At 49.9% G+C, this 22,905-nt stretch overlaps 11 protein-coding genes across 11 annotated transcripts; 6 read left to right on the forward strand and 5 right to left on the reverse strand.

Annotated features, from left to right (window-relative positions):
* Positions 1-1,132: 1,132 nt before the first annotated feature.
* On the reverse strand, positions 1,133-2,227 carry EI90DRAFT_2528446 (uncharacterized protein). Its single transcript, XM_039053181.1, has 3 exons — positions 1,574-2,227; positions 1,298-1,460; positions 1,133-1,227 (listed from the first exon to the last, which is right to left on the reverse strand). Exons 1-3 carry the CDS (start codon positions 2,070-2,072, stop codon positions 1,194-1,196), a joined length of 696 nt encoding a protein of 231 aa, XP_038920255.1. The 5' UTR covers positions 2,073-2,227; the 3' UTR covers positions 1,133-1,193.
* EI90DRAFT_2528518 (uncharacterized protein) lies at positions 2,190-3,047 on the reverse strand. The gene has a single exon (XM_039053182.1). It carries the CDS (start codon positions 2,866-2,868, stop codon positions 2,383-2,385), a length of 486 nt encoding a protein of 161 aa, XP_038920256.1. The 5' UTR covers positions 2,869-3,047; the 3' UTR covers positions 2,190-2,382.
* Positions 3,048-3,562: 515 nt separating this feature from the next.
* On the reverse strand, positions 3,563-4,339 carry EI90DRAFT_2967856 (ribosomal protein L17; the record flags this gene model as incomplete). The annotated part of the gene is made up of 4 exons (XM_039055610.1): positions 3,563-3,970; positions 4,026-4,088; positions 4,137-4,221; positions 4,275-4,339. 4 exons carry the CDS (start codon positions 4,337-4,339, stop codon positions 3,563-3,565), a joined length of 621 nt encoding a protein of 206 aa, XP_038920257.1.
* A 102-nt stretch (positions 4,340-4,441) lies between these two features.
* Positions 4,442-5,055, forward strand: EI90DRAFT_2908845 (uncharacterized protein; the record flags this gene model as incomplete). Its single annotated transcript, XM_039054347.1, has 4 exons — positions 4,442-4,645; positions 4,706-4,777; positions 4,839-4,896; positions 4,958-5,055. 4 exons carry the CDS (start codon positions 4,442-4,444, stop codon positions 5,053-5,055), a joined length of 432 nt encoding a protein of 143 aa, XP_038920258.1.
* A 1,549-nt stretch (positions 5,056-6,604) lies between these two features.
* EI90DRAFT_3041280 (uncharacterized protein) lies at positions 6,605-10,109 on the forward strand. Its single transcript, XM_039059084.1, is given in 16 exon segments — positions 6,605-6,753; positions 6,805-6,877; positions 6,934-7,059; positions 7,109-7,212; positions 7,268-7,330; positions 7,386-7,665; positions 7,718-7,764; positions 7,817-8,215; positions 8,265-8,432; positions 8,492-8,596; positions 8,660-8,836; positions 8,899-9,144; positions 9,227-9,364; positions 9,424-9,483; positions 9,593-10,000; positions 10,011-10,109. 15 exon segments carry the CDS (start codon positions 6,706-6,708, stop codon positions 9,875-9,877), a joined length of 2,319 nt encoding a protein of 772 aa, XP_038920259.1. The 5' UTR covers positions 6,605-6,705; the 3' UTR covers positions 9,878-10,000; positions 10,011-10,109.
* Positions 10,110-11,172: 1,063 nt separating this feature from the next.
* Positions 11,173-16,329, forward strand: EI90DRAFT_3041285 (uncharacterized protein). The gene is made up of 9 exons (XM_039059085.1): positions 11,173-12,031; positions 12,090-14,352; positions 14,413-14,604; positions 14,645-14,740; positions 14,798-15,089; positions 15,141-15,337; positions 15,392-15,480; positions 15,573-15,749; positions 15,803-16,329. Exons 1-9 carry the CDS (start codon positions 11,197-11,199, stop codon positions 15,832-15,834), a joined length of 4,173 nt encoding a protein of 1,390 aa, XP_038920260.1. The 5' UTR covers positions 11,173-11,196; the 3' UTR covers positions 15,835-16,329.
* On the reverse strand, positions 16,283-17,277 carry EI90DRAFT_3041287 (Tim10/DDP family zinc finger-domain-containing protein). The gene is made up of 7 exons (XM_039059086.1): positions 17,113-17,277; positions 16,961-17,040; positions 16,893-16,898; positions 16,775-16,837; positions 16,678-16,717; positions 16,502-16,612; positions 16,283-16,439 (listed from the first exon to the last, which is right to left on the reverse strand). Exons 1-6 carry the CDS (start codon positions 17,153-17,155, stop codon positions 16,521-16,523), a joined length of 324 nt encoding a protein of 107 aa, XP_038920261.1. The 5' UTR covers positions 17,156-17,277; the 3' UTR covers positions 16,283-16,439; positions 16,502-16,520.
* A 34-nt stretch (positions 17,278-17,311) lies between these two features.
* EI90DRAFT_3041291 (uncharacterized protein) lies at positions 17,312-19,049 on the forward strand. The gene is given in 7 exon segments (XM_039059087.1): positions 17,312-17,402; positions 17,422-17,559; positions 17,623-17,966; positions 18,028-18,128; positions 18,184-18,215; positions 18,268-18,489; positions 18,547-19,049. 7 exon segments carry the CDS (start codon positions 17,391-17,393, stop codon positions 18,751-18,753), a joined length of 1,056 nt encoding a protein of 351 aa, XP_038920262.1. The 5' UTR covers positions 17,312-17,390; the 3' UTR covers positions 18,754-19,049.
* EI90DRAFT_2529818 (uncharacterized protein) lies at positions 18,697-19,608 on the forward strand. Its single transcript, XM_039053183.1, has one exon. It carries the CDS (start codon positions 19,030-19,032, stop codon positions 19,546-19,548), a length of 519 nt encoding a protein of 172 aa, XP_038920263.1. The 5' UTR covers positions 18,697-19,029; the 3' UTR covers positions 19,549-19,608.
* EI90DRAFT_2529819 (uncharacterized protein) lies at positions 19,609-20,332 on the reverse strand. The gene has a single exon (XM_039053184.1). It carries the CDS (start codon positions 20,178-20,180, stop codon positions 19,668-19,670), a length of 513 nt encoding a protein of 170 aa, XP_038920264.1. The 5' UTR covers positions 20,181-20,332; the 3' UTR covers positions 19,609-19,667.
* Positions 20,333-21,533: 1,201 nt separating this feature from the next.
* On the forward strand, positions 21,534-22,576 carry EI90DRAFT_2530671 (HSP20-like chaperone). Its single transcript, XM_039053185.1, has 3 exons — positions 21,534-21,773; positions 21,897-22,119; positions 22,192-22,576. Exons 1-3 carry the CDS (start codon positions 21,658-21,660, stop codon positions 22,303-22,305), a joined length of 453 nt encoding a protein of 150 aa, XP_038920265.1. The 5' UTR covers positions 21,534-21,657; the 3' UTR covers positions 22,306-22,576.
* Positions 22,577-22,905: the final 329 nt, after the last annotated feature.

Consider the following 22,905-nt stretch of genomic DNA (forward strand, 5'->3'; position numbering starts at 1 on the left):
AGCCTCAGATTTCCTTGTGACTTCATCATGCCGACGTCATCTCTTTGTTTGAACCACGGAGGAGTGAGAACGACCTACTGTCTTCATGTCCTTTCTGTTGGTTCTCATCAAATCTTACTGCGAGGTCAAACGACAAATCCTGTAGATATTGGTGTACGTACATCGTTCAGCAAATCACAAGGTTCGATGAAGGCTCGGAGCGTGGCGGACTTCTTCATTTCCGATGAGAGGGTTCCTTAGGTTTTTTAGTGTGACGCCTAGTTGGCTACCTCCTGATAATGGCCATATACAAGGCTCCGGAGACTTGGCGGCTGCGTACGCACTGTACGTTAATTTGGTTTTCACCTATAGCAACCCAAGTCCACCGTCTGCTGGTTCCTAAAACTTCCCGCACCCCGTACGTATGTACATACAATAGCCCTTCTCTCAAATGCCTGTGGCTTTGAGTGACTCCAATTCATCGGCTTTCTTGAGTTGCATCGCCCTCGGCCATCGGATTCCTCCTTCGATAGATCTATACTATCTGATCTCTGTAATGGCAGACTGCTGGCTATGTACCACCTCATACGCACATGCACAAGTCAATTGTGCCATCTCAGGGGCAATGCGTGCATCGTAATAAGCGGTCCCCTGGCGAGAGGGACTGGCATTCGTGAAGGTACGTACAACATGAGTGATAGAATTACTAAGGGTGATATCGATCTGAATATGAATTGTTATGGATGACTTTGCTTAGAAGAATGCAAGAGAACGACATGATATGGAATGTGATAAAGGGGTACTGAACTAATACTGATGCCGGGCGGAAGAACAAAAAGCATATGAGTGAAGGGTTGAATGGGTAAGGGAAAACACGATGCTTGTGTGACTTCGATACGAATGGAGGGGTAGATGAAAAGTTGGTGGAACAAATCGAAAACACGAGGGGGGAGGGGCAGAGCACTGGAAATTTGGGTTGGGAGAGCAGTTATAAGCTCAAATGCGCTTCAACGGGTTGAAGGGTCTGGAGGCGAATACGAATCATTGGTCGGCTCCCTTTCGGTCTTCCTGCGGGTGGACGTGTGCGCGTAGAGGGATGGGCGACGCAGGTCGCGTCAATGCAACCGGGAACCATCACATAGGATGAATGGCGCAACGTCCAGTCATCAGCACCTCTTGATGCAAAATACAGATTTTGTTGCTCGTGGAATGTCCTAGGACAGGTCTTCTCTTCCTCCTGAGCGTGACCTAGCCGGATCTCGCCAAGTAAATGTATACAGCCATCACGCATAGGCACGCGAAGATTAGGAGTGCATACAGTGAACGCCACGCCCACTTAAGCTCGGTGGCGCGAATGATGCCCAACTCCTGTGCGTACTCTGCCTCGGTCTTCACGTCCGATGCTAAGTCACCAGGACGCGGTATAGGATTGAGGTTCGAGATGAGGATAGAGGCCCCCAGTATCCAGAAGAAAGGGAAAACTGAGTGAATAGCGCGCAATAGGGGCCACGGTTCCAAATGCGGCATTAAGAGTTGCAAATAAGTTCCGAGTCAGCGCCTCACTACGCCAGTGATTATGAGGAAGATGACCTACAAAATCCATTTCTGAAGAGATATCGCGCCAGAGTCTCCGGATTCTCGTTTATTCGGGTGTATTCTGGCCCAGTATCAACAGTGGGAGCGTACGCTGGTGGTGGCATGAATGGAGGGTCCTCCTCGTTGTCGGTGGCCATGAGATCAGATCCCTGTGGCGAGGCCTCTCCACCCAAGTATGAAGTCTGCCTCTGAGTTAGACCGCTCGCTGTCAGCGGAACCTCAGTAAATGGGGGAGGAGGGTGTTCTTGCGCAGGGAATGGGGCACGTGGTGGCGATGGTGAGGCCGACAACGTTGAATCTGGCGGCCATGTCGGGTATGAACTGGACAACACCGTGTAGGATACAGTTTCCGATGGTGGCGTGGAATCGGATGGACGTGGGGAGATTGGTTCCTCTACTAAGACGCGTCGATGAGTTGACGAGGAAAGGAGAGTGGCTGAGATTGCGAGAGTACCGAGCTCGACATCAAACTCAAGTGGATACGAGTGAGAAGTCATTTCTGGAGCCAGGGACGACAGTCGAGGCGGGAAATAGTCGAAAGGGGGAGGGGGGAGGAAACACCAACAGGAAGCTATGGAGCAAGGTTTATAAATTGTCTCGGTTCCGGGGGTCAATTCACTTCGCGGTCACACAGCACTGTTAGTTGTTGATGCCACCCGCTGTTCAACGCGTGTTCTTGGTGGAATTGCCTTCGCAGGGGACATGGACTACCCAGGTATTGGGTGCAGGCATCTTTGCAGGAACCACCCAAAGTATGTGCTAAGGAACACCGCTGCGTGGCGGAGCAACAGCCGTAAACAAACTTGGTCATTTCTCGCCTCCTTGCGTATCAACGTGTGGATGCGCGCCTACCCGAAGCACCAAACAAATCTCATGTTCACCAGGACTTTGGAACGTATCGGAGAACTTGTTTATGCCTTTGTCACTTTGGGAACACGATGTCAAGGTCTTGCATTCAGTCCAAAGCTGCCGCATACACGAGTCACTGATTTTCGGGGTGCCGGCCCTGCGATTCTGAAAGCTTGACGTGAATGTGTGCATGATTAAGCATTCATTGGGAGCGCGCTCCCTAACAGCATGCGTACCTGGATCCCTGACTACGTATTCATCCTCGTTTAACTCTTCAGTCGACCTCGACGGGATGCCACTTGACAAGACACCTAGGTAGCTTTTAGCCCTAGTCGAGCCTCGCTTGCAATTCACGCGATTCAATATCAAATTGACGCTATTGACTCTCAAGCTTTGTGACAATGAAAATACTAGGGTGAGGCCCACCACGAGGCCAGGAGCCATAAATCCGGTTCTTACTATAACCAAGCATGCATGATGTTGGTGTTTCAGCTGTTTCAAATGGATTTGCACAAGCAGTCGATAGCAAATACCGGTGACACCCTGGCGCCAACCCTTCGTCACTCCGAGCGGTTAGTAAGTCCTCAATGCCCACATTCACCAATCAAGATGAATGAGGAGTGTTGCAAATCCGATACGGGAGGTTGTCCAACATAACGGAAAAGATACGGGGACCATCCCATCGAATTGGTTCTAGGCTAGAAGCACCTCAGATAAGCAAGTATAATGCAGAAAGCTATGGGGACTTGATGGGTCATTAGAGAGCTCCGTAACCCAATATCGAACTTTCACACCTTGATGTTTAGGCGGAAACGTCTAGTTTACCAATTTTGCGCCTCCAGAATAATGGCAATCGTGGGTTGTGCTTCCCCAAATGGCCGCTGGCGATAGACAGCGGAGAAAAGGGTTTCTGCTCTTTCGATTGTCCCAGAACGGGGGCCATCTCGATGAGCCTCTCTCCTGCTTGGTGAATCTTCCCCTCGAAGATAGTTCCGTTTTGACGCTCCTCCCGCTCTTGGGCAGTTCTTGGTTTCGATAGTTCCTCAGGCTTAGGAGTGATGGGCTTCGGGTCCACCCCCTGTTTTAACCCATTCCAAAACCGAGGTTCTACTATGAGTCGGTTCTACACAAGACGATATCAGGTACGTGACCTCCAGAAATTGGTTCGCACAGCACTCACAGCCCATTCTGCAGCCCTCTCACCAAACTTCCGGCGGTCTTCTTCCGAGCGATATCTCAGTACTTTAAATACATTGAGTGCCGTGCGTGGACGCAGCGGGCTGGAATGCGCCAACTCAGGCCTGACAGGAGGGCGTTTCGTAAAATCCCCATTAACAATGTTTTGTTCAACAGTTTCTCTTCCAACCGCTCTAGCAGTAAGGTCAAACTTAATGTCATGTGGGCCATCTACAAGTTCAATAATAGCATGAGGTGCATTGTCGCCGGGTCGGTTGCCGAACTTGTGGATGCGAGTGTAGCCTCCGGGCCGTTGGGCATAACGTTTAGCGTAAGTGTCAAAGAGTACAGGTATGGTTTTGCTGTGGTTCTACAAATAGCACTGCCTTAGTGAATGATTTATTTGTTGAAAGCTTCATCTTCACCATGAGAAACGCTTCTGCCTGACGTTTTGCTGTGTTGTCACCTCTCTTTCCCAGAGTAATCATCTAGGACACTTCAGCAACATCCGATGGAGGCCTAAAATATATGCCCACTTTCTCGGTTAATCGAGCGGTCTCTTTCGCTTTTGCAACAGTGGTCTTGATCTGGCCATGTTCGAGAAGAGAGGTCACCATGTTTCTGGTAACTTGGTCATGGAAACAATGCATGATATGCACAAACGAATGAGCCACCTTAACATAAGCATGCGGTGTGAGCTTGTTCTTGAAAGCTTTCTAAACGCGACTCCATGCTTCATAATGGACCCAGGTGTTCACTCTGGAGTTGGTCAAGGCCCAAGGGTAAAGAGTTTGGGCAGTCACGTGCAGTTTCTCGTCACATTTCTCAGCCGTTCTTAAAAATGTCATCCTTCCTTCGTCTTCGTATACCAGTCCATGCTGCTTTCTCAGCTGCCCGCTCGGCAGCAATAGCACGCCCTGCCATAAGGGCTCTCCCTCTGGCGTTTGCTAGACGGGCATACTCGGCCTCTAGCTTGTCGAGAGAAGACATCGAAAAGCGCGTTCTTAATGTTATCCAATCTTTTGAAAAGGTTCAGCCGGAGAAGGTGTGGCGGGTATTTTTGCTGACTGATAGAGGGTCAAGCTAAGGGTGCATCTTAACTAAGTTGACCACGAGCGCCTCATTCGATAAAGACTTGGGTTTTGACAGCTTAGATGCTGTTGAGGTTGTCATGGCTGTCGAAGAGGCAAGTGCTTCCACCCGCTTCATTCCCCACTACTTATACCGCTGCTTCGTAGGAGTTCTCCATCGAGATTCCAGATGAGGAGGCTGACCAAATAAAGAGTGTTCAGCAAGGTATAACTTCTTCAGTCAACATTGAGGAATATTATTGACTGCGACCTTTCCCTTTTGGCAGCAATCGACTACATTGCTAGGACTCCTGCAGGTGAGTGTCTGCACCGTGCACCTCCCGCTGATGCTCATTCAATGCTCCCCCAGCCCACTAAGGTGTGATGCTCCGTTGCAAAGTATTTCCATGGTGGATAAACGGTTTCCCATCGAATACACAATTATACACGCTACACCTGATTGTCTTGTCGTTATGCTTGACAGCTTTCAGTCACGCTATTGTCGACATCGAGCGGGGTTGACTGCGGGCAGTTCCCGTATTCTGACCCCGGTTGTTACTTGGTCAGACACATTGAATCCCTAACTTGGATTGGATTCACACAACGTAATTGAATTATCCAATGAGCCTGAGGCGGGATACGATGCTTTCAGAGCCACTCTTGAGTACCCCAATGTTACTGGGGAATCCGGACTACGCTCCCATCCTTGATGCGTTCTTAGGGTGCATAACTGCTCATGAGAGCCAACTGGCGTCCTCCATGTTCTCCCCATCGAATGGACGAGGGCCTATCATTTTGAGTTAAGACTGGTAATTCAGATATCAACAAGTTAAGCAGCAGGTCAACATTGGGGAAACTAATGGCGGGTTTTTGAGTACCATTTCGGCTTCGCCAATGCGAACTTCCCTGTCTGACAATGAGGGGAAGTGTGAATTGTGAATTCCTTCCAGCCCTTCGACGTCAGGGTTCAGCGTTGCAGATGGTTTGACGATAGTGAAATCTATTCCCTGGGAGTCCACTAAGAGACTTAGCTGGGCCGGGCAGGGGTGGAAAGACAATGTGAGTAGTTTGGGGGCCATCTACCATAAGACTTGTATTTAGCTCTGCAAAGCATTTTCCGCAACCACTGGGGAATATCTAATATATGCATACAACTACGATATAGAGGCAGAAAAGCCACAGGTCGACGGGTACGTATTGACACGGCCACACACGGACTGCTTTGTAACTATTGAAACCCTATTTTTGGGATTAATTTTGTGCAGATCTCGTGCGAACGCCTGCCTGGAAGAAGCGGTGTAGTGAGAATCAATGCTGAGGGAAATGTGACTTGCGAAAATTTGACCCCCAAGAGCTTTTAGGGTGCACGTTCCTTCGGTGGTCCGTGCCCATAATTCCCAGTCTTCTAGCGATAACAGTCCTGACCCTCATTTAGGACGTAATACGGACCACCTTTTCATCGCGACTGCGTCATGCCTCTGCTGCCAACGACCTCATTGGGGCACAAAAGGAACAGTCTCAATATCTAAATTTTGGGGGGTTTTCGTGGTGGATTTTATGGATAACACAAGGAAGGCCAATGCCGACACGAGTTCCCACTCTAGTACTGACCTGTTAGGCGAGTGGTAATTGTGTTGCATTTCTTCAGGGTGCGTAAATTGTAGCAATCCGCACTGGCGTAGAAAAAAATCCCTGTTGCAACTGCGACCCCGTGATCACATGGTAGCCGTAGGCATCCCGTTATATCGGAATGTATGTGTAGGGGACGGCTAATATACGAATAAGGCGTTCTGGCACAACCCTCGCTGTTTGCGTCGTGGGACTCGGCAGGGAACACCTTCCATATGTGGCCGATTAGTTCGGCCAGCTCCACGAGGACATGAATGTGACTAGGGCAATACGTATGTATTGAACTCGGCCAACTCCGTTGAAGGTGCGGCGTTTGATCACGTGTGACCGACAACGGGGCCACAACCTTTAGGCGCCCTTGTTGGTGCTTTTGTTCGTTGAGATATCTGTTACACGGGCTCCGGTGATGCCGAAAAGCTCAAAAGGGAAGAAAGGACAACAGGCTGACTTTAAGGTATGCTCGATCAAAGGTATCTTTCGGGTGCCTGCTGATGATGCGGACCAGAAAACGAAGCTCAAATTGGGGAAGGGAAAGAAACTTGCAAGCAATGCTACGGATACGTCATTCAAAGCAAAGAGTGAGCTGTTTTATTATTGAGTCGCTTCATTGGATTGTTTTCACCTGTTAGGGCAGCTATTGCACTACCCCGACAAAGCATAACCGTCAGAAAGGGTGACGACATACCGAAGACACGTCGCAATCTGACGTTTGACGAGCTAGTTACTCATGCCCGTCACTATAGTCCTGGGGTTCGAGCTGGTGAGTACGTTGGAACATTTGAGTACCTCATCGTCTGACGCCATTGCAGATACCTTACGGGGATTTAGAGAAATCCTGAGCGAAAACCCATCTATCATTACAGCCTCGCTGGGAACTCTCATCAACGCTTGTGTAAAACTTATATCCGACGACGTAAATATGACTCAACAGTGAGGGTGATTTGGTTTTCTCATACCCGTTCGTATAGGACGCATCTGTACGGAATGCTCTTATCTCCTTCCTGTCTTGGCTCCTCCCAATCATCCCCAAGGTACGCAAGTGGCCTGTCGGGATATTCCGGGGGTGACCTGATATCCATTCAATAGAGTAGCCTCAAGCCTCACATGCCACTTCTTATGCTATTCACAGCATCTGCTCTTTCTCACATTTTCCCTGAGGTTCGGATAGATGCTGTCCGACTTCTCGATGTGTTCCTTGAAGTGATTCCAGAAGAGGTGGTCGGCGGTTGTTTCGGGCCATCCAATTCTGGTTCATATTCAGCCCATTATGCACAAGACGAATCATCGTCAAAGGGGAACGTTCAGCATGGAAGGAGGCTACTTGATGGGTATTTGGCACAATTAGATATCAAATCCAAGCCTGAAGGTCAGGACATCGATTTCTGGGTTCATGATGACATTGATTACGATGACTGCAGAGAAGGGTCCCTTTAGCTCCATGTCCAGTCTTATGTTATCCACAAGTGTAGGCACCGTCTTGACGCATCATTCCAGCAACTCTGACCCGCAAACATTAGTCGAAATCAATTCTTCTCAAGTCTCTCTCAAACTTTTTAAGGGTCAGCTTGAGCCCCGATGCGGCCAGCGATGCGGATATGTCCAATGGGTCCACAAGTTGGTCGGAGACACCTACATGGTATTTTGCTTCATCCTTCGAAACTCGGGCATCCTTCCAATCATTCGCGAGCCGTTCGATTCCCACACGGACAGTGAGCGGTCGGCGGAAGGGAAGGAGCTCCCGATGGATCCCTGTTGCGTTGGAGGAGCAGGATTCTTCCACTGAGGAGAACTCCTGTTGCCCTTCCAATTTCTCGCTTGTCGACGAGGCGGGGCTCGGAGAATGGAGCTTGGATACGATTCAGAGTGCCTGCGCTGACAACTTGAGCCGGGATCCGCATAAGGAGAATGCAGTAGAAGTAGGTACACACCGAACAGCGTCTCGTTGATCTAACCCATTGCCTGAAGGAACTCGCCATTAAGTTGCACCCTGTTCTCGTTGCAACATGGCTTGACGTTGCCCCATTGGTATTCGCCCCGAGTATGCGGACTCCCTTTGATCCAGTCAACGTGGGACTCTTGCATGTGGTGGGCCAAATTGCAAGAACGTTGTATGTGGTCCTATTGGGTAGAGATGTGGGTCATCTATCTTAGCGTTAACGTGGTCCTCTCCTATATAAACGCCTGAACTTCAGAACCGGCCGGATATTCAAGTATTCGACAATCTTCGAACGCTCCTTGGGTATATGGCGACATACTTCCCTTTCCATGCCGAGACAATTCATGATTGTGGTTCTGAGGTGCGTATTCTTGGAACAATGTATGCTTGCATCCCATGTGCTCAGACAAGTATTGGCTTACAGAGCGAACAGCTATTGCAAGAATTGGGCTTAGTGAACTGCGAACTCACCTCGTTATATGTGACATCCAGCTCGGGAGCCTCCCGAGGAAGTAAAAATGATTTTACGAAAGCCAATGCAAAAGTTTTAATACAGGAAGATCGTGTTGGAGATTATGTTGTTGAGGCATTACAGGGTACAGTACGTACTACGCCGTTTTCCGCTACCTATTGTTCTCACTTGGCCGATTCCGCCGTTATTAGAGAGTCACCTCTTCGAGGCCGATGGGAACACCGCTGTCGGCGACGGCGTACATTTCACTGCTCCCGACCCTGTGGTCGCTTATCAACTCAAAGCAAGCCAGCATGAGCGACAGTTGGTTTTCGGGGACAGAAACGGAAACGATCGCTGATCGAGTCCTTGCGGCTGTATTGGAGCATGGTTCTCGGACGAATTCGATGTCTGCGGTGAAACGACCAGCAATTGAGTTCATTGCCCGATTGTGCCTTGTGAGTTCTTCGATCCGCGGCCAAACGCCCATCAAATCTTCAGACACTCAAACAGACCATTTTTTTCGTTCTTTGTCCTCAGGTGAGTTCCGAACGGATGTATCGGGGTCGGTTTAATCTGGGGGCCAACTCGCCCTCACGTTCTGATTTTGTTAAATGGATTCTGGGTTTACCACGTTTCATCTGGGAATTGGGGACCAAGGACCTGCCGACAACAGAGGTAATCAAGTTTGCATTTTATGCCCTCACTGCACTAATGAACCGACTTCTCGCCGTCAGACCACTCTTTTATTCATACTTCACGTGTGTCAAAGACGGCGCGGTCTGTTAAGCTCACAGGTGAGCCCAATAGTGTTGGGACTGTTACCCCTTTCCGAGCCGCCAGCGCCATGACGACGAGGGACAAGGATTTCATTATGTTTAAACCTTGCCTCTTTCTTTTTATTAGGACACCCTGGAATTGCGGCAACGCATGTGCCCTTGCTTCATTGTGAACCATCCAACGAGAGGCATGATCTCTGGACCTTTTACCAAGATTGAACATGCTGGCTTGCGTCGGCTGTTTCTTGAAGTTGTTTTGGCGACGGCAATCCCCGTGCGGCTCATGGATGTTGACGATGCACTACCCGAGGCGTCGCTGAGAGCTGTTATGGGAACTCTTGATGAAAATTTTCTACGTGAGGGAATGCAGATCATGGGCTTCCCAAAGTCATGTCTCGATTCTTATGACTAACCCTTGGGAAGGCCGATCAGTTTGTGGAGTCGACCGAGTGCACTTGCACCTTTCCGTTGCGCTTTCTGGCCACAATCGATTGGAAATTTTTTGGGGGAGTCTAATACTGCGTGCATCATGAGACCAGTTAGTTCCAGACACCCACCAATAGATTTGATTTTGTTTTTTGCGGTGAATGGCCACAAATTTGTAATTTATTCAGTGACATATTTGATGGAATATATGGGGGATTGAAAAGTATTTCCTGGGTGACTTTTCTCAAATCCTTCCCGAGAAGGAATCAGGATTATTCGTGTGACGGGATTATTAGCAAGCCTAGAAAAATAATTACGGGGTGCTCCTCTGCCCTCTCCTCCCCCAGCCCCCTTCAAGCGTGCAACCACCTTCATTACTGCCTCTGGCGCTGAGGGGGTTACATCTGTCCAACATCAAGCACAATAGTTGATTGTTGGACAGCTGGTATCTCCTTCACGCAATTGTCGCTGTCCGATCCGGAGTCCCATATCCCCACTCTGCATCCTGTCACCACCTCCGGCGTACGACGCGACTCAAGACGTGGGTGTAGGCTCGGCCATGCAAAATCACATCGCCCTTCTCGCCTCACTTCGTGCAGACGCGTCGTCTCCAACAACCATTCGTTTCGAAGAAGGCAATCAGCGAGACTCATCGACAACGCTCCTGGCCCGTCCACTACCCGGTGGCAGTCCCATCCTCAGCTGTCCTCTGGGTCCGGAAGGACTTCCCATCAAAGAAAATAATGCAAAGGACGTGTCCCAATTTGGTGAGTTCAACGTTTGTTTGAGTCCCTGGAATCTCCCGAAACAACCCTGAAGTTGCAACCTGACGAGAAACGGATTGGCAACAGGCTTCTGCCTCGCTGTTCCTTCTGTGCCCGTCATCGTTTGCCTCCTCTTTCTTCTGTTGACGCAAGCCTTGAGGGCACTCTTTCAATCATTCCCCCAGCGGCCGAGCGCGCTTCTGCGTTTGGCAAATCGTGTGTTGACCTTCCGTCAGAAATCCATCCCACTTCCAGCTTTGCCAGAATATCTCTCTTCTAATCGGTTCACTCACCCGCATCGATAACCCGCATTTTAGGTGTCGACCCATACAGTTTCATCAGTCAAAACTTGGAGAACACCCTTGCCCATCCGTTGACATCAATCCATCAATCAGCGCGTCCTCGAGCTCCTACGCCCGCATCTTATCCTTCTGGATCTTCGCCTCGTAAGGAAGGGGGTTCTCTCCCTATTTTCTTTTTACCTGAGGAGGAGGAATCAGCGGCCCCAATAATAATCGATTCTGCAGCCGAAAACGAAACAATGCTTCACCGCTCTGCGTCCGAAACCTCACCGCGTCCTCAGAACCGTGTTCCTTCCCCTGCTCCCCCTATGCCTCCTAGATACATCCCTCAGAACGCCAAAGCTACTGTTTATAGCGCTCCTGGTCTTGTGGAAATGCTCTCAACTCCGCTGGTTGTTCCCGAATTACCAGACCCTAATTTGTATCCAGACCCGTACCCGTCTTACCACCAACGACAACGCCATTATCATCAGAGTGGTATGACCATGACTCCACCAATCTCACTTTTTTCCGAAGGGTCCTCTTCGGCCTCAACGCGTTCGTCACTGGCATACACGAACCCGCCATATGGGCTCCGGAATAGCGACCATTACGATACCTCAGAGGACCACTCCCGTCGTGGGCCCATGTCCGCACTATACCCCTCAGATACATCCTATGAGGTGGGGGAAGCAGATGTTTCTGGAGAGCTGGATCCAGCGGACGCTGTGGGGCTCGCTCTCACCTCGGACGAAGTGGCTCATTTGAGCCACTCTGCATCTGCATCGTCTTTCACTTCAGTATCCGGTCAACAACCCAGTGATCCAAAGCGGTGGTCGGGTTCGTCTCTTGGTCGACCAGTTGGTGACGCCTCAGGATTGAACAACCAAACGAGCTACGACTGGAGTGCTGTTGATGAGCGGGAAGAATATGACGTGCCCACGGACAGTGAAACCGATGTGTATGACGATGAGGACGTTGATGAGGATGACGTTGAGGCTGAACGTACCGCTGCAATTGTTATGGCTGAAGAAGGGAAGGGGTTGATAGTCCGTGGTGAAGGGAAATCCGTGGACTCCCTGATCATACACTCCGGTACGCACACAATCTCCATGTATATCATTCCCTGTGTCTTACCGGTGGATCTTTGCAGGTGTGACCCATCTGTTATTGGCTGGTTCATCGACTCCCAACCAGATGCCTGTGTTCTTGTCTTCCGCTCTTTTGAGCATTCCAAATACACTTCTTGCCTTAGATATATCTTGCAACATGCTCCCCGCACTTCCCCCCGTATTGGCGTCCTGCAATGTTCTCGAAGAATTGAACGTTGCAGCCAATCCGCTTCGAGTACTCCCCGCGTGGCTTTCCGAGCTAAAGTCATTGCGTGTGCTCATTGCTGACAGTACTGGAATAACAGCGCTTCCTCAATCAATGGTTATTCTATCTGCCTTGCATACTTTTAGCATTCGACGAAACCGGCTGTACTCGTTACCGTCGTGGCTATGCACTCTGTCCTCTCTGGAGACATTGCTTTTAGAAGGGAATCCATTCATAGAGCCCTGGGCATCTCTCATTGCTCCTCTTATCACTAGCGATAGCTCCCCTATGACCCCTGCATATCCCACCAACAGCCCGCAAAACGCTACAAATGCGATTTTCACTCCAGAAGCATACACTCCGCCTGCACCGGATGTACAGCAGGAAGCTCAGGCCCCTTCATCACCTCCCAAGACACCCCTTCCTTCCCTGGGTGGCCCGTCAGTGCCAGAATCGACACTTAGGCGATCCATGTCCATGACGTCTCCTTATCGTAGAGGTGCCCAACCATCTCTTTACTCAGTTACAGGGTCGCGCCCCCCTTCTTCCGCTTATGCAGCGTCTACCCCAGTTCAGAACGGTGTGGAGATGATTTCAGCACGACCCCGGGCACCGGCCCGACCATCCACTGCTGGTGCTGGAGCTGTGTCTTCTGTCTCACTAGTTGGGGCTTATCTTTCAGCTCTTAATCCTACTGACGAATCGGATGACATGGACGCAATAGATTCGAAACCAAGAACACCCACCTCCACGGCCAGCCGAGGTCCCATTCGACGTATGAAAAGCGCAGATGAGCTCTCCCGGATGACTGCTCCAAAAACCTCAAAATCTCCGCAACCTGAAGATGGTTTGGATTCGCGCTTGCGAAAGTTTGACAGTCTTCCTCGCGTCGCTGTCCGTCCGGATAGGTCTCGTGTCCCAGTTTCTATGTGGTCCGAGGTTGGGGCCCCATCAAATTCCACAGCTAGTGCACGCTTGACCTCGCAGTCCGTCTATGTTCGAGAACCAACCTCACCAGATGGAGAAAAGGCTGACAAGACAAAGAAATGGGGCTTCCTGAAGAAGATGAGCATGAGCAGGATGCGAAGTGGGAGTACCCCAAAGGACTCGAGTCGTGCTGCGTTTGCGCGCGCTCAGAGTGCCACAGATTTAGCTTCTATTCCGAAGTCTGCCCGATCTGCGCTGCCCATTCACACGGTCGCTTCTCCTGAATTTCCGGTCGCTAATCTCTTACGAGATCCTGGTTCAGTAGAGCCTTTTGCACCCCTCGAAGTACCAACTGTGACTGCTACTCCGATGCTGCCACAATTCAGGCCCACGGCTCCTTTACCTCTCCCATCACTTACCATGTCTGAAGTGCTCATAGAGGAGGAAGAGGAGCTTCCTGTGCCCCCGCCGCTGCCGCCTCCAAAGCCCAATCTGCAGAAAAAGCAAAGTATGGAACTTTTAGCGCAACTAGTTACTACACTGGCGCCCCCATCACCCGCAACTCCTGTTCATCGCGCACAGCGACGACGAAGCTTCCTCCCTCTCAACCTCATAGCTTCGAATGGCCAACCACTGAACATTCCTATTCCTAGTCCTGGTCCATTCGTTCCCGATGCGGTTGCGGTCAATGGCAGCGCTTCACCTGCCGAAGATGTGTCGTCAGTGCCTCCTGTACCCCCTCTGCCTGAGATGACACCCTTGGACGAGGAAGTTGAAGCCATGAGACGACGTGAGGCACATGCACGAGCTTTGCGATCCATCATGGCGTATCTGAAAGATCTCTCGGATCTCAACGGGCCTATCGTTCCTGAAATCCCTAGTAGTCCAACACCGTCTTCTAGCCCTAATTCTCCCACGAACAGTGCACAGAAGCGGAGACCGACGCTCAACTCTGACTCCAGAGTGTTTTCAGAGAGCTCGTTTGTGTCTATTTCGTCGCAGCCTTCGTCGATTTCTGGGCAACTTAGTAAGAAGCAGTCTATGGCTAGCTTGCGGAATGGCGCTATGAGTATCACGACCACGGAGAGTGGCGGCTCTGCAGGGAATACTGAAGAGCGGAAGTGTAAGGAGGATAAGGCCAAACGCACAGAGATCGTCAAGGAAATTGTCAAGTGAGCACCAGACCGTACTGTATTGCGGATGACTCTTGACAATTTTCTATTCTGTTCTAGGACGGAACGTACTTACGTCTCACAGCTTCAAGAACTGATTGACATCTATGTGAAACCATCCACAGAATATATTACGAGCGCATTTGGAACCCAGTCGAACAAGGAGACCGTCATTCCAACGACCGAGCGACGCATTGTATTCAACGGACTGGAATCACTGTATCAGTTCCACAAGGATGCATTCTTGCCGGCGTTGGAGAAAGCAATTGCCCACTGAAGGAGACGTCGGAAGACCCCGCTGGCGAGATATCCTCTGGCGTCGCGGTCAGATTGCTATGGTGTTTGTATCTCAAGCCGCTTTCATGCGATTGTATCAGACATACATCAAGTAAGTGCCCCATCGGACGTAGTCGTACGCGTGTGGACTTACGCTGGGTTGTTTCAGTAATTTTGATAACGCTGTGGCCCGACTTCGGAAGTGGAATGAGAAACCCACAGGCAACATCACACCAGCTGCAGGGGCAACCAACATAGTAGGGTTAGGACTCACCATGTCTGCCGTTGCTGGTATTGCACCCGACACCCCAGCCGCCAATAACACTCCCCTGACAACGAGTCAGAGGAAACGCATAAAGGCCTTCATGAAACGGTCGCGTGTAAACCCTAGGCACTCCCAGATGGATTTGCAGGCCTATCTATTACTTCCAGTTCAACGTATTCCGCGTTATAAGCTTTTCGTAAGTGTCCTTGAAGACTTTAATTTAGTCAACACTCATGATTCTCGCTAGCTCGAGAATCTCTCTCATTGTACGCCTCCCAAAAACTCTGCCTTTGAGGATCCATTGGAGATTGCGTTGCGAGACATTTCGTCCGTTGCAGATAACATGAATGAAGGAAAGAGGGAGGCTGAGGCCCGCCAAAAGCTGATCAATTGGCAAGCGAAGATTCGCGGGAAATTCCCCAGCCCATTGGTACAGCCTCATAGGTGTGCATATTATTGAACTTCTTGAGACTTGGAAGCTCATTGATTCATTGGAAGACGTCTCATTATGGACGGGCACCTGAGTTTGTCGAGAGTTGTCCGCAAGTCGGCGACTTACGCAGAGGTGTTTAAACCTGATGGAGAACGTACACTCGTGCAGGTAGAGTGCCTCGCACCAGAATTAACGCCCCGACCGCTCGTTGCGTTGCTTTGCAACGACATGTTAGTTTTATGCAAGGACCTTCTCAAGGGAAAGATCCGATTTGTCCCTATGACCTCTGGGCCGTCCTTCGAATGCAAACGTCATTACAACCTGCAAGCGTCGTTCACGGAAGTACCTTGCGCCTCGTGGATAACAAGGCTATATTGTACTTTGAAGCAGCGACAACATCAGATGCATTGACTTGGTCGCGGGGTGCGTTTCACGACTCTACATTTCTTTTCACTGGTACTAACCTGTCTGCTCAGCGATCAACCAGCATATTCCCTCCTCGAGATAGTTTAGGTAGAATGCAAATCTGCTTTCGTTCTTGGATGTTATCACCTTCGTTTCCGTTTCGGTCCTGCAACGACCTGCACTCATGACGATGATACGAAACAACACGAAAACAGCAATCACTGCATGCAAAATCCCTGTTTCCATATCAAGTTAAAACCAAATAACCCCATTGTGATTGGCGTTTTCGTGTTTCATAGCGCCTTACAATAACGGTCGAAGATCCGTCTTCTCGCCTATACCCCTCCCGCATTGTAATTCTGCTTGTTTCATTTCGTCAGTCGTTGCTGACACACGCTTCCATCAATGCTGCCATCCCTTTGATTGGAACGGTTATATTTTTCGTCTCTTTTGGCCACCATAAAATTGCTCTTCCTTTTTTGTGTTTATTCTTTTCATGCGTTGTATTACTTTTCTTCATCTTTATGACTTGAACGCAATCCTACTCAGATCTCGAGTTGTTAAATATGCAACAATTAGATTTCATTTTGCTACCGTCTGCATGCTTCGCGTCGAACCCGAATTGGGATTACCAACAAATTAGGATACTTGTGACGAGACAAATGGCTTGAACATTTCTGCCAATGTCCGACCCGGTCTATTCTGTCTCTGACCGGATTACGCGCAGTCAATTAGATATTGAAAGGCCAGGCAGAGTAGGCGAAACCCACCACGAATGCACTGGGGGCCCTAGATCTCGTCGTCTCTCCGTTGCGAAGAACTCGAGGAATTGGAAGCCTCCTGACTTAATCTCGAGACATAGGTTCGACTAACAATATTGACTGGGAAAGCCTTTGGTAAGCAAACAGGTGCCGCATATCATGAACGCAGTGAATGTGAAACGTACATGCATCCATGTACCGATCCATGCAGTTACCCAAGCAACCCTAGCGTGTATACGCATCGAAAACAAGTACGCCACTGAGTATATATTTGGACGGTACCTGTTCCCATGTGGATAAGGAGTCTCCAGGCTTTGTGATGCACTTTTGGAAGCATTTATCATTCTGATGAAAATTTCAAGGTCTTATTCCCTCAGCAGGTCAATCAATACCTACGCACAATTTTCTAGAACGGGTTCAAATAGTTAGTAGAATCACAAGAGACTCACAAACAAACACTACGCGTACCTCCATTAAGGCTTGTGCATGCTGGGTTTGCATTTCTCTCCGGACTTGGTCCATTAGCTGCTGCTTTCGCATAGCTTGGTCTGTGAATTAGGGAAATAGGAAAAAAGGTATGAAGCCTTTAGAGAACACTGAGACATTTGAACGCGTCATACCGGGGGTTCCGCTGCCCGGCGCATTTGAACCCAAAAAAGACATCTTCGAGAAGCTGGTGCCGTGTGGTGGCAGTGCGACTCTGGCGCTTGTCGGTCGCAGATGGACAATGCTGGGCTTCAGAGAGTTGTAAGTGATTTCCTGCTTAGGGCAAGTTCCCGGCCCAAGTGAGTGGTCTATTCCACGTGCTGAGGACCCATAACCGAATGTTCATGTCATGGCTTTGGTTCAGTGTGTTCGGACTCCTAAACCACCGGCTCCAACGCAACTAAAGCCCTTCATGGCACTTGTCGTCTTGTGGGCTGCACAAGCACCTAGGGGCAAACCTTGGCTCAAAGTGCTCCTCCCCTCCACCTCCACAGCCCGCTCGCGCTCAAAAATTCCCGTTTGAACAGGCGCTTATCAATTGTGATGAGCAAATGGATCAGTACGAGCGAGAAGACATGCAGGTGAATTTGTTATCCAGCCTCCCTCGCGGACCACCTTACTGATCTGGGATAAATGCATACCAGGAGCTTGCATTGACACATGTTCCGATCGATCAACTATATAACACTGCGTCAGAAATCCAATCTTCCCTGACTCCCCTTCCATCATTTGATGACGCCCTTGCTGAAGCGTTAGTAAAATGGTTCAAGCCGAACTTTATGGAATGGGTTGACCCCATGCTATGTACAAATTCGCTGTGTAAGGAGGAGGTTGACGATAAAGGACAACCGACCGGCAAGAAAGTCAAGATGAAAATGAGACGAATGGACGGCCCCCGGTCAGCTGAGGAGAAGCAAGGAGGTGCAGGAAGAGTGGAGGTCCATGCTTGTCCAAACTGCGGAACCGAGTCACGATTTCCACGATATAAGTCAGCTCAGTTGTCCCTCCAATTATTTTCTAGTCCTCTAATAACACCCTCCCACCGATAGCTCCTTGGAATCCCTGATGAAAAGCAGGAAAGGACGCTGTGGAGAGTTTGCGAACCTCTTCACCGTCTTTCTGCGTGCCATTGGCTTACGCGCCCGATATGGTGTGTTTCTATGCACCTTTGGGTTTGATCTGATTATGACATCAAATACCCGAAGTTTGGAATGCAGAAGATCACGTATGGAACGAGGTGTGCATGGATATAGGTCATGACAACATTCCTCACGTTTTCTGTACGACAGTACTACTCGACCGCTCTCAATCGCTGGGTTCATCTTGACTCCTGTGAGAATGCACGGGACCAGCATCATCTCTACTCCAAGGGATGGGGGAAGAAGATGAGTCTTGTTGTCGCGTTCAGCGTCGATGGTGGCGCAATGGACGTTTCTCGCACATACATTCCAGAGGATAAATGGGACGAGGCTATGAGGATGAGACAGTATAGCGATACACAGCTCGAAGAGGTGCAGTTCTATGGAAATCCCTTTTTGCGGGTGGCGTGGCTTATATCCCCTTGATAGGTACTCCAAAGAATAAGAGCTAGGAGGAGGGGTTACCTTTCGAAGTCTGAGCTTGAAAGGCTGGAAGCGGAAGATTACCGAGATCATAACTGGTGGAAAGCCTCTAATAAATCCGGCGCCGAGGGCAACCAAATTCCGGAGGGGGAAAGTGGACGAAAGAGCGGGACTACCGAATGGACGGAGGCGAGAGGTGAGGCTGGGAAGTGACAAAGGACTCATTTTCTTTGGCATGTATAGCTGGTTGGATCACTTGTAGTTGCATGGTTATGGGCTTTACACGCATCCATATCGCCGCGAACAGTGTGGCTCACGTCTTGGTCGAGTTTGCTTCCGTTCGATGGCGGGACACCTATTTAGGCCTGACGTGAAACAGCACTGTGAACTAATTCTCCGCACGGACATTGACTGGATACAGCACACTGTTTCTTCACATTCATTAATCGCATAACTAGCTATCTAACGGAAACAGTCTCACTATACATAATGCACATGTTCATCACGCCGAACATCACGAACGGAACGTGTGAGGCGTACTTCATGAATCGGTCGGAGTGCGCCAACCTGTCCAATATCACTGGAAACGTGCCCGACACCTCCAAGCATCCTCTTCATGATATTCAAGATCCCTATCCTCCACAGCATGTCGGATTTACGCGTCCAAAGCCCATTCAAACCGCATTTGGCATAATCTTTCTCGTTCTTGTTCTCACCGCTTTCGGTTATGGCTTCTACGTCTTCTGGAAAAAGATTCTGACCGTCAACAGGTCTCAAGGAAAGGACATGGGTGCCTTTTCTGTTAACAGCAAAGTAGCTCCGCTCGTTAGTTCGGAGGATGTGGAGCTTTCTGCCGCGAAGCCATCTGCTCGCTCTAAGCATTATGTCAGATTCAACTTGGACGACTCAGATGCGCACAGTGTTAGTTCTTCGACGACCCATTCTGGATATGGCAAGGTATCCCCGAAGGTACGCCTGGACAACTTGGTGCACGTTGCTGGCCCCTGAGATAACCTCCCGGAATCAGAGCGAGAATATCGCGTAATACTTATTCGCCCCTCATGATGAGATCTCCTACCGTCTAGCCGTAGCAGGAACTCGGTCGCAATCACGCGTCGAGCGTCAGATCATATACCTTTGCGCGGTCTCATCAGGTGCGGTACTGATCTCGACTGCTCCGACTCAAGGTAGTGCTGATCGGAGGTTTCAACCACAGTAATGCCTGCCTCCAAATTCATCCGCCCTTGTGTGATGCCTATACCTCTACCTCTAGTGTGGTATAATTGTTCATTCAATCGTTTCATAATTTGCCACATTGCCATTACGATTGGTGACATTTCAGGCCCGTTTCTATCTTCGCGGCTGCGAAACAGGGCCGTTGGGTGTATAGAGTTTACTGGTCGCATTCTTTCACCTTGAACTGGCGAGGCGTTTCCTTGTAAAGTGCCCAGACATTTCACAACAGTGAGTGTAGCAACAGAGGCAAAAGAGGCAACAGGACAAGCAAGACCCATTGCCAACACCAACTCCGCCGGATCCCGGGTTGAACGAAAGGGCGCCGAACTGATCTGGCTGGCTGGCTTCTCGAATGTATCAGGCGATGAATAATCCTCCCCTGAGACGATGTGTAGACTGCGCATATGAGATGCTTCCTATGGGCCCAAGCACGGTAGAGCGTGCTCACTAGTAAGCGCCGGAGGACTTGCCCACAAGTCCAGGAAATGTCTAGACATATGTATCAAGTAAAATCCTTCCAGAAACTTAATTCGGTAAGAACCGCGGCGACACGGATTGCAAGTACGAAACTGGGAGTGTCAAACATGCATCGTCGATTGGGGATTTGAGCTCTTCGGATCACTCGATCAAAGCGTCAGAGTCGTTGGTCTGCCCCAGGTCGTTCATTGGAGAGGATAGTTTGTAGGAGTAACAAGAGGATTCCAGGCTCAGCGTCGTTTTCTTGACGAGAAGACCGATGTTCTAGGCAGGTGACCCTCTTTAACGAGAAGAGACCGATGTTCCCCGGTAGGCAGGATCCCTGCCTCTACCAAAAGTTGCGGCGCACATTATGTAATATGTTTGGCTTTCCGAAACTCGATCACGAGATGCTCCGAATTCGCGAAATGCGATATTCACATCAACGCTTGCGATGAGTGCAACGGGAAGTGCAGGCTTTAGAGCGAGCAGCATTGATGAGGTGGTGTGGCCCGCGCTCTGCGACATTAGCAAATTCCCAAGAAAATCAACCCCCATGCACGGGCATGCAGCATCAGTGCGCCCACTGCGCACTCCACACATAGGCAGACTCCACACAATACCATGCGCACAGGACGAAAGTCTTGACTGATATTAGCACTGCTTCCCATACCATATATCTTCGTGACCCATGTCGGGAGGGGATAGCATGGCTGTCCGGAGTTGCTACGGTTCGTCCAACACTAAGAGCTACCAACGAGCCACCTTTTCGGGTCCATTAACCTAATGTGGCCACCTATCCCGGCCAGTGTTCCAGGTAGCGGGCTGGCATCGTGGTTACTAGAATGGTTTCCACATCATGTACACGCGTTCTCCAAGCAGCCTATCTGCTGCAATGGATAAGCCTCGTGGTAGCTTTCATTCATGCCTTCAGCCTATAAGAGCCTTTGTCTACAGTCGCTGTACTCTCTAGAATCGTCAGTTTGTGCTCTCTTGATCTCTTGCCGGACAAGACCTTTTTTGACGCCAGTCGTCTTGTTGTCCCACCTTCGTCCTTTTTCTGCCCCGGCTCAAAATAATGGGACCCGCTATCGAGACGACGGCCTCTCAGACAAGACGTTCCAGCCTGCGGCAGGGGTCTACCCACTCTCTCATCCGCTCTTGGGACGCATTTGATCGCTTGTTTGATGAGGCATTCGCGCCAACATCAGCGAAACACCAATCCATTTCCGAAAATTTTGACGACCTGCGGTCTAATCTCTCTCCGCTTACCCCACTCACTCCACTCACTCCCCTCGATGCGAGAGCTCAGGCTCCATCAGTGTTAGAGACGCCCGCGTTCCGAATGGCGCAGCAGAGGTGTTTTCGTCTGATGATGAAGATTTTAAGAAGCTATGGGAAGAGGCTACTGCGAGGAAGCAAAAGATGACGAAAACTATCGTGCGGAAGAGGACACTCCATCAGGGGAGTTTAGACATGGTAGGCCCAGGGGTCACCACTGTTAGTCGAGCGCCGAGCAGGCTTAAGCGCAGGAAGTCAAGGTAAGAACCCGCATCCATTACCAGACAATGACGTTGTGGTCGCTGACTCCGTCCCTAATTGCGCCGTTGCGCATTTACCCTTCGTGATGCTCCTTTCGCTTCGCGACCTGCTTTTCTTCTTAGGTTCCATCTCAAGCCAAACCACGATGCCGATTATGTCACCGCAGTATTTGATCTACCTGACGTACGCAAGGAGGATATACACGTTGCATATCAATTTGATCGATTAACGATCACATGGGAGTCTACCTCTGTTTTTGAGCGACAGGAGCGAGACGGGACGCTCGTACGGGAGAGGAAGGAGAGGAAATACGCTAGGACCTTGCCTCTGCCGCCAGGGACTCCGGTATGTCTCATCAAGTTTCTCCTCGGAGGTCAGTTGGTTCTAATTGCCGTGGGATCTCCTTGTTCATATAAGTTCTCCGACGTCCACGCTTACCTGGAGGATGGTCAACTGTCAGTAACATACCCAAAATTCCCCGCCACACCGTTGTCGCACCTTCCATTACGCCCAGTATCATTGATTCAATGACTCGTAACGCTTCTACCCGTTATTCTGTCATCGGTTTTCGTGCGCTATATGGTCGAAACATACCCTTCTCCTAGAATCAACGCTGCTTCGAGTGATGTGTTTCCGGGACAGGGCGAACCCCATACATAATTCTCTGGCCTAAGACCCTTGTGATCCTTGGGGAGTTTGGGCCCGTCCAACTAGCAAATGTGATACATTAACACTATAGCCTTTACCACTGGCATTGATCACTCCCCCCCAACAATCCATCCACTCACTCACTCGTTTGTTTCTTTTTCAGGACTCATTGTGTTGTAGCCTATTCGCTGCGCGATTACACCTGTTGGGCTCTTGCATGGACACACTCATTTGTTGTGTATTGTACCCTCCTTATTTTTTATATAGGGTTGCCGGCTAGTCGATGGGCTGCGGGGAATACACATTGGATTGACGCTCCCCAAATTGTGGTTTCATATTTCGGCTCGTCTGGTTCTCACAGGTGTCAAAAATACGAATTGTATGGGCTGGGAATGGGGTGCTGACGTGCGGGAGTGTAAAATCATCACTGAGTCCGGTATTCACCACCTATGAGAACTGCCGCTCCACCTGGTCCTGGCGTCA

The sequence above is a fragment of the Cantharellus anzutake genome (assembly GCF_015039405.1).
Source record: "Cantharellus anzutake strain C23 chromosome Unknown EI90scaffold_8, whole genome shotgun sequence".
In the NCBI taxonomy this organism is placed as follows: Eukaryota; Fungi; Basidiomycota; class Agaricomycetes; order Cantharellales; family Hydnaceae; genus Cantharellus; species Cantharellus anzutake.

Coding starts and splice junctions, on each gene's coding strand:
- EI90DRAFT_2528446 (XM_039053181.1), bottom strand. CDS start 2,072: ATGACTTCTCACTCGTATCCACTTGAGTTTGATGTCGAGCTCGGTACT. Junction 1,461..1,573: donor TCTCTTCAGAAATGGATTTT/GTAGGTCATCTT, acceptor CTATTCACTCAG/TTTTCCCTTTCTTCTGGATA. Junction 1,228..1,297: donor AAGTGGGCGTGGCGTTCACT/GTATGCACTCCT, acceptor AGATCCGGCTAG/GTCACGCTCAGGAGGAAGAG.
- EI90DRAFT_2528518 (XM_039053182.1), bottom strand. CDS start 2,868: ATGGCTCCTGGCCTCGTGGTGGGCCTCACCCTAGTATTTTCATTGTCA.
- EI90DRAFT_3041280 (XM_039059084.1), top strand. CDS start 6,706: ATGCCGAAAAGCTCAAAAGGGAAGAAAGGACAACAGGCTGACTTTAAG. Junction 6,878..6,933: donor TACGTCATTCAAAGCAAAGA/GTGAGCTGTTTT, acceptor CTGTTAGGGCAG/CTATTGCACTACCCCGACAA. Junction 7,765..7,816: donor GTCTTATGTTATCCACAAGT/GTAGGCACCGTC, acceptor CGCAAACATTAG/TCGAAATCAATTCTTCTCAA.
- EI90DRAFT_3041285 (XM_039059085.1), top strand. CDS start 11,197: ATGCTTCACCGCTCTGCGTCCGAAACCTCACCGCGTCCTCAGAACCGT. Junction 15,338..15,391: donor CCATTGGTACAGCCTCATAG/GTGTGCATATTA, acceptor ATTCATTGGAAG/ACGTCTCATTATGGACGGGC. Junction 15,750..15,802: donor TGCATTGACTTGGTCGCGGG/GTGCGTTTCACG, acceptor CTGTCTGCTCAG/CGATCAACCAGCATATTCCC.
- EI90DRAFT_3041287 (XM_039059086.1), bottom strand. CDS start 17,155: ATGTCTTTTTTGGGTTCAAATGCGCCGGGCAGCGGAACCCCCG. Junction 16,718..16,774: donor CCTTATCCACATGGGAACAG/GTACCGTCCAAA, acceptor TATACACGCTAG/GGTTGCTTGGGTAACTGCAT. Junction 16,613..16,677: donor GGATCGGTACATGGATGCAT/GTACGTTTCACA, acceptor AGGCTTTCCCAG/TCAATATTGTTAGTCGAACC.
- EI90DRAFT_3041291 (XM_039059087.1), top strand. Junction 17,560..17,622: donor ACGAGCGAGAAGACATGCAG/GTGAATTTGTTA, acceptor AATGCATACCAG/GAGCTTGCATTGACACATGT. Junction 18,216..18,267: donor AAGATCACGTATGGAACGAG/GTGTGCATGGAT, acceptor TCTGTACGACAG/TACTACTCGACCGCTCTCAA.
- EI90DRAFT_2529818 (XM_039053183.1), top strand. CDS start 19,030: ATGCACATGTTCATCACGCCGAACATCACGAACGGAACGTGTGAGGCG.
- EI90DRAFT_2529819 (XM_039053184.1), bottom strand. CDS start 20,180: ATGCGCAGTCTACACATCGTCTCAGGGGAGGATTATTCATCGCCTGAT.
- EI90DRAFT_2530671 (XM_039053185.1), top strand. CDS start 21,658: ATGACGAAAACTATCGTGCGGAAGAGGACACTCCATCAGGGGAGTTTA. Junction 21,774..21,896: donor CTTAAGCGCAGGAAGTCAAG/GTAAGAACCCGC, acceptor TTTTCTTCTTAG/GTTCCATCTCAAGCCAAACC. Junction 22,120..22,191: donor CTCTGCCGCCAGGGACTCCG/GTATGTCTCATC, acceptor TGTTCATATAAG/TTCTCCGACGTCCACGCTTA.